Here is an 8291-nt window from a genome sequence, read left to right on the forward strand (position 1 = left end):
TCAACTCAAGTTATGGAAAAAAATGCCATATTTATTATTGAAGTCACAAAGTGCATTATTTTTTTTAACATGCCTCAAAACAGCAGCTTGGAATTTGGGACATGCTCTACCTGAGAGAATACTACAGGACTTAACATTTACTAAACACATATTCTTTGATTACATCAGTACTTTGGCAAACTCTGACCCAGATTGTGGAGTTGTTGTTTTTTACTTTAAAAATGTAATAAAAGTATCTTAAAGTGCAGTTTGAATTAGAGTAAATGTGTACCAACACGACGATTGTTTTTTCATGCGCAAACTCAAAAATGATTAAAACACAAAGTGTCTGCAGAGTTTGTTATATCAGAGGAGTTGAAGACACAAACAAAGTCTGATTGGAAATTATTTAGATAAAAAAATGCCTTTTTTTAAAAAATTAAATGAGTGTGTTTATTCTGTGCTTGCCTGCAAGTCCGCATTTAGGGCAGGATGACTGGCGAGCTGCAGTGTGTCACTAAAGTCACAGACGGACGGACTATAGTAGCCCAGAGACTATAGTAAAAAGACTATAGAGAGACTATAGTAGCCCAGAGACTATAGTAAAAAGACTATAGAGAGACTATAGTAGCCCAGAGACTATAGTAAAAAGACTATAGAGAGACTATAGTAGCCCAGAGACTATAGTAAAAAGACTATAGAGAGACTATAGTAGCCCAGAGACTATAGTAAAAAGACTATAGAGAGACTATAGTAGCCCAGAGACTATAGTAAAAAGACTATAGAGAGACTATAGTAGCCCAGAGACTATAGTAAAAAGACTATAGAGAGACTATAGTAGCCCAGAGACTATAGTAAAAAGACTATAGAGAGACTATAGTAGCCCAGAGGTTAAAACAACACTGAGAAGTGACTTTAGTGACACACTGCAGCTCCCCAGTAATCCTGCCCTAAATGCAGACTTGCAGGCAAGCACAGAATATCTTTGAATAAACACACTAATTTAATCAAAAAAAGGCATTTTGATATCTAAATAATTCCAGGCATGTCTGTCAGTCAGAGTATATATGGTCAGTCAGACAGACAGACAACTCCTACTCGACATGTTAGATGAGGTAAACATGCTGATCACATGATCAAACTCAAATGAATGCTGATCATGGATTACTGTCACAACCACCCAGCCATATATTGTGTGGCTTTTTATTTGAGCTATTCAAACTTGGTTAGAAGATTGGAGTGTGGGTAGAAGTACTTTGTAGGTACATTCAACAATACCACGATGGTAATAACTTTATTTAGCCATGTTGTTTTGGTTGTGCCGCCCCGATAGAAATAACATATTTTATGGCTTTTGATTGTAATTTTTAATTGAGTGCAAAATTTTGCTAACAGAGTATATATTATATATATTATTTTTATCATGTTTCTTTTATTTAACAAGGATTATTAAACGTTTACAATGTTAAATTATACAAGTCTATTGCATTTGAAAGGGTGTACTTGCATTATTATTAGAGATGTCCGATAATATCGGACATCGGCCGATAAATGCTTTAAAATGTAATATCGGAAATTATCGGTATCGGTTTCAAAAAGTAAAATTTATGAATTTTTAAAACGCCGCTGTGTACACGGACGTAGGGAGAAGTACAGAGCGCCAATAAACCTTATGTGTAACCTGCGTGCTGGCCCAATCACGTAACATCTACGGCTTTTCACACACACACACACAAGTGAATGCAAGGCATACTTGGTCAACAGCCATACAGGTCACACTGAGGGTGGCCGTATAAACAACTTTAACACTGTTACAAATATGCGCCACACTGTGAACCCACACCAAACAAGAATGACAAACACATTTCGGGAGAACATCCGCACCGTAACACAACATAAACACAACAGAACAAATACCCAGAACCCCTTGCAGCACTAACTCTTCCGGGACGCTACAATATACACCCCCCTCAACCCCGCCCACCTCAACCTCCTCATGCTCTCTCAGGGAGAGCATGTCCCAAATTCCAAGCTGCTGTTTTGAGGCATGTTAAAAAAAAATAATGCACTTTGTGACTTCAATAATAAATTTGGCATTTTTTTCCGTAACTTGAGTTGATTTATTTTGGAAAACCTTGTTACATTGTTTAATGCATCCAGCGGGGCATCACAACAAAATTAGGCATAATAATGTGTTCATTCCACGACTGTATATATCGGCTGATTACGGAATCGGTAATTAAGAGTTGGACAATATCGGATATCGGCAAAAAAGCCATTATCGGACATCTCTAATTATTATTATGTATTATTGTTTATCAGCAATAATTAGTAGGTCAATATATCATCGAGCAAATGTTCTGGACTCAGGCTGACCTCAATCAGCAGTCTGGTCATAATCACACTATTGGACAAACATGACTCACTCACCCACTGGTGCTCACCCACTGGTGCTCACCCACTGGTGCTCACCCACTGGTGCTCACCCACTGGTGCTCACCCACTGGTGCTCATCTTGCAGGGCAAAGAAGACTTTGAGCGCCAGCAGAAGGAGCTGCTGGAGAAAGAAAACATCATCAAGCACAATCAAGCTCAGCTGGGCCAAGAGCAGGTGAGCAAGCACAACATTACAAGTGACCACTAAACATCTCAAGTGCACAAGTCCAAGTCACATCCAAAGCACGATGACATTTCTCCTCCCAGCTTCTGATGACAACCAACTGATGATTGCTAGTCAAAATAATCCAAAAGTCAAACACACTTTCTAACAAGCGACTACATCAACATATGTCAGATAATCCAACATTGTGTAGTAAAGATTGCTCTTTTCACCAAAAATGATTCCCGGGCGCGGCCACCGCTGCTGCTCACTGCTCCCCTCACCTCCCAGGGGGTGGGTCAAATGCAGAGGACAAGTTTCACCACACCTAGTGTGTGTGTGACAATCATTGGTACTTTAACCAGTAATTAATGACAGCTTGTCCAATAGAAATAAGACTTAAAGAGTCCACCAAGTCATAGAAGTTTCTGACTGTCGTTCACAGATCAACCAGTTGAAGAAGCTGGAGCAGGAAGTGATCAAACCGGTGGAGAACGACATGTCTCAGTGGACGTGCCACCAACACGCCAGCAGGACCCCGCAGGCAGAGACGTCCTCCGCGCCCACGTCGGCGCGCACGTGCGCCCGGGACCGCCAGCTGCTGGGCTTCTACTCGGAGCAGTGCGAGCAGCACTTCGTCACGCTCCTCAGCGCCGTGGACGCCTTCTTCGGCTGCGTGAGCGCCGGGCAGCCGCCGCGCGTCTTCGTGGCGCACAGCAAGTTCGTCATCCTCAGCGCCCACAAACTGGTGTTCATCGGCGACACGCTGTCCCGGCAGGCGTCGGCGCCCGAGGTGGCCAACCGGGTGATGAACTCCAGCAACGTGCTGTGTGACTTGTTGAAGACGGTGGTGGCCGCCACCAAGACGGCGGCGCTCAACTACCCCAACACGGCCGCCATCCAGGAGATGGTGGACAGAGTCACGCACCTGTCGCATCACTCACAACACTTCAAAGAACAGCTGCTGCAAATGTCCAAGTGGTGATCCTTCTTCTTCTTCTTCTTCTGTTGTACAAAGTTCTCCTTGTGTAAATATTTCTGCCATTTTGCTGTAGATTTATTTTCCCCATAACATTCCAGTCATTTATTATAAAGCACCTTATGTTCATTTCACACATAGTGTTGTTGTTGTGACAGTAGTTCCTCTATCAATTTAATATTTCTGTGTTTCTATGTGGGGGGTGGGGGGGGATTATTCTCTGCAGATAAAGACGTGTTCATAACCGTGATATCCCGTCTTTTCATTTCTTACATACAACACTGCAGACCCACGACTGCTGGTTTTACAGCATTAACTTGTTTTCATGGAGGGCCTCGTGGCTGCCCTCAGAGGCCACTTGTACACATCAGTGTAACAATACCAAAGTATAATGGCCTCATGATATTATTGCCTATGCATTTGGTTACCGTATTTTTCGGACTATAAGTCGCAGTTTTTTTCATAGTTTGGCCGGGGGTGCGACTTATACTCAGGAGCGACTTATGTGTGAAATTATTAACACATTACCGTAAAATAGCAAATATTATTATTTAGCTCATTCACGTAAGAGACTAGACGTATATCGGCACGTTCTCAGTTCGTTATTTATCCGTGATATATACTTTTTTAACGTACACTTATTCAGCCTGTTCACTATTCTTTAATTATTTTAAATTGCCTTTCAAATGTCTATACTTGGTGTTGGCTTTTATCAAATACATTCTCCCAGAAAATGCAACTTATACTCCAGTGTGACTTGTGTACGTACAAATTGATGGATAACTTGCTTTGAAATCGTAAGTCAAGGTGACAAGCAGATATTTAAGTATTTATTGTTATTTTTACAAACTATCACACGGTATATAATAATTAGGGGGTGCTAAAAAAAATTATTATCACATTCGAATCCCAATTTTTTAAGTAATTAAAAAAAAAATTGGACTAATTAATTTAAAAAAACAAATTTTTATTGGTGCACATATGTGTCATACGTCAGCTACCAAAAGGAGGTTTTGTAACCTGTAAGCTGTTTTGTTAAGGTGTTATTATTATTATACCAAATAATAATGTTGCAAAAATCAGTTTGAATGGAGAATGGTGTTGAGCATCGATTAAGAATCACATCCTCACCCCAAGAATCAGAATGGAATGGCGAGGTGCCCAAAGATTCAAACCAATAACAATTGAATATTTGTATATATATATCAAAGTTTAAATAATAATAAATAAATGGGTTATAATTGTATAGCGCTTTTCTACCTTCAAGGTACTCAAAGCGCTTTGACACTATTTCCACATTCACCCATTCACATATCTTTCGCATTATAAATTGCAGTTTTTTTCATAGTTTGGCTGGGGGTGCGATTTTTACTCTGGAGCAATTTATGTGTGAAATTATCATGGGATTTAGCGATTAGGAGTGACAGATTGTTTGGTAAAGGTATAGCATGTTCTATATGTTATAGTTATTTGAATGACTCTTACCATAATATGTTACGTTAACATACCAGGCACCTTCTCAGTTGGTTATTTATGCCTCATATAACGTACACTTATTCAGCCTGTTGTTCACTATTCTTTATTTATTTTAAATTGCCTTGCAAATGTCTATTCTTGGTGTTGGCTTTTATCAAATAAATTCTCCCAGAAAATGCGACTTATACTCCAGTGCGACTTATATATGTTTTTTTCCATCTTTATTATGCATTTTCGGCCGGTGCGACTTATTTTCCGAAAAATACGGTATTTGATCTGTGTACGTACAAAGCGATGGATAACTTGCTTTGAAATCGTAAGTCAAGGTGACAAGCAAGATATTTAAGTATTTGTTATTTTTACAAACGATCATACGGTATATAATAAATAGCGGTGCTAAAAAAATGTTTATCACATTCGAATCCCAATTTTTTTAGTAATTTTCAAAAATCTAATTTTTTTTTTTTTTTTGGACTAATTAATTTAAAAAAACAAAAATTTTTATTGGGGCACTTATTATGTGTCATATGTCAGCAACCAAAAGGAGGTTTTGTAACCTGTTTTGTTAAGGTGTTATTATTATTATTATACCAAATAATACATTGCAAAAATCAGTTTGAATGGAGAACGGTGTTGAATCGAGCATCGATTAAGAATCACATCCTCACCCCAAGAACCGGAATGGAATGGCGAGGTGCCCAAAGATTCAAACCAATAACAATTGAATATTTGTATATATATCAAAGTTCAAAACACGAAATTTCCTGTATTACATACATGTTTTTCTGTCAAAATGGAAACAATTAGTACCATATTTTTCAGACTATAAGTCGCAGTTTTTTTCATAGTTTGGCCGGGGGTGCGACTTATACTCAGGAGCGACTTATGTGTGAAATTATTAACACATTAGCGTAAAATATCAAATATTATTATTTATCTCATTCACGTAAGAGACTAGACGTATAAGATTTCATGGGATTTAGCGATTAGGAGTGACAGATTGTTTGGTAAACGTATAGCATGTTCTATATGTTATAGTTATTTGAATGACTCTTACCATAATATGTTACGTTAACATACCAGGCACGTTCTCAGTTGGTTATTTATGCCTCATATAACGTACACTTATTCAGCCTGTTGTTCACTATTCTTTATTTATTTTAAATTGCCTTTCAAATGTCTATTCTTGGTGTTGGCTTTTATCAAATACATTTCCCCAAAAAATGCGACTTGTGCGACTTATATATGTTTTTTCCCTTCTTTATTGTGCATTTTCGGCAGGTGCGACTTATACTCCAGAGCCCCTTATACTCCGAAAAATACGGTAAGAAAGATTAAGTATGCACATTATTCCCGGGCCAGATCTGGCCCCCGGGCCTTGAGTTTGACATGTGTGTTATAAAGGAATGAGGGGGGGGGGGAAGAGGTCTCAATTTGTGTTAAATCATTTGAACAATAATGAATTTTTTCCTCAAATAATATTTGAATAAAGTGAAGTAAAATATATATTTTTAATTGTTATAAACGAATAGAAGTAAACTTGACAAAACTTAGCTTTACAAATGCAGTGTTGGCTGGATTTGTTTGTATAAAACAAATTAAAAAGGAATATATATGCTAAATATAATCTTTAGGGAGTGTTTGAAAAAATGGATTAACATCTAGATCGCAATTCTTATTAACTCTGATTTTAAAGTACCAGTAAAGTGGAAAAACAATATATTGAAGCCACTATCATATAAATCTGATTTATGACACCTAAAGACTTCCAAAGTAAATAGATATGATGAAAATAGTATTCATCTCACAGATTCCTGAGCCATTTTGAGAGTGAAAGAGCTAGCCAGTCACGTGACGCCGCGCTAGGAACAAAAGATCCCTTCCCCATCAACAACAATTCTAATCAAGCAGACAACGATTACTTGCAGAACAATAATGATCCAGAATCTAATATTTTTCATCCTAAATATAAGGAGGATGATCTACAAGTTTTAGAAGCCGATTACTAAACGGATGCAGCGTTATTGAGACACTATAGCAGCACTGCTAGCTGCTAAACATACAAACTAACCAGAATGAAACAAACACTTGCTGTAATATTTCCACTTTCGACTGACGGGACGCTCGCATAATTTCATTTGGATAAAGAGTCCATCTCAATCCTCACAAATGGTTAAGAAAAGGTGCAGCAACTAGCATCTTTTTGTGTCAAAGTCCAGCAGCCTCTCGGCCCACGGCCACATGTGTCTACTAGCAGGTGAAAGACGCATGAATTACAATCTAAAATGTACTTTTAGCAAGTTTGAGACGAATTATAGTGTGTCAACAATAGCATTAGCTCACTTCTATCAACGCTTTGTTAAAATAGTCCGTCTGCGTTAGCGCTTATAATAACAATATCACTCATATTTGGTTACTTGTCAGGTCATGACATGTAAATGGAAAACTGTTGGCAGTTTTTGGATGTTTTTTAGAGGACCCTCCATCTGTTGACTCAATTGTTAGCTATTATTTACCATTTCGAATACGCAAAAAACCAAGCATGTGTTCTTGTCCTACATCAGGATTGTGAATGATAAACGGCACATCTCTTTACAATGTTTACGTATTTCCAGTATGACTGATCCCATAAAATGGTCAGAGTGCAGAAGTGTTACTACTAGGGGTGTAACGGTACGTGTATTTGTATTGAACCGTTTCGGTACAGGGGTTCCGGTTCGGTTCGGAGGTGTACCGAACGAGTTTCCACACGGACATATTAAGTAGCGTAACGCACGTTGTGTAAACAATGCACACCGAGGCACAACACACGGCATGCTAGCAGCTAACGGGCTAGGATAGACTGACCATACATCCTCTTTTCACCGGACATGTCCTCTTTTGCGGAGCTGTCAGGGCGGAGTTTCTTAAATGCCTCAAATGTCCGGCATTTTGAGTTAGGGTTGCGTGTATTTTCAATGTACGTTCAGGGTTAAGAAGGGGTTAAACACAAAACAAATTGTGCACGCAGCAGCATTGGTGAGGGAGGGGCAGAGAGAGCGAGAGAGAGAGAGTTATGATAAACGCGCATGCGTCGCCAGGCTCTGCTTTTTATCCATAGATTTATCACGTTTAATTTTGTATTATCTATAGCAGGGGTGTCAAAAGTGTGCCCCGGAGGCCATTTGCGGCCCACAGCTAATGTTTTAAAGGCCCACGGCACATTCTAAAAATACTATTAAAATAAACAAAAACATAACAAAAGTGAAATAAAAAAAG

The 8291-nt window shown here is 38.7% G+C and overlaps 1 protein-coding gene across 2 annotated transcripts in view; it reads left to right on the forward strand.

Annotated features, from left to right (window-relative positions):
* Positions 1-3777, forward strand: part of nedd9 (neural precursor cell expressed, developmentally down-regulated 9) — a 132524-nt gene extending 128747 nt beyond the window's left edge. For both annotated transcript variants that reach the window (XM_062029574.1, XM_062029573.1), the window contains 2 exons: positions 2501-2590; positions 3024-3777. In XM_062029574.1, the coding sequence (XP_061885558.1) occupies positions 2501-2590; positions 3024-3563 (630 nt within the window). In that variant the 3' untranslated portion in view covers positions 3564-3777. The remainder of the gene's footprint in view (positions 1-2500; positions 2591-3023) is intronic.
* Positions 3778-8291: the final 4514 nt, after the last annotated feature.

The sequence above is a fragment of the Entelurus aequoreus genome, linkage group LG20 (assembly GCF_033978785.1).
Source record: "Entelurus aequoreus isolate RoL-2023_Sb linkage group LG20, RoL_Eaeq_v1.1, whole genome shotgun sequence".
Taxonomy (NCBI): domain Eukaryota; kingdom Metazoa; phylum Chordata; class Actinopteri; order Syngnathiformes; family Syngnathidae; genus Entelurus; species Entelurus aequoreus.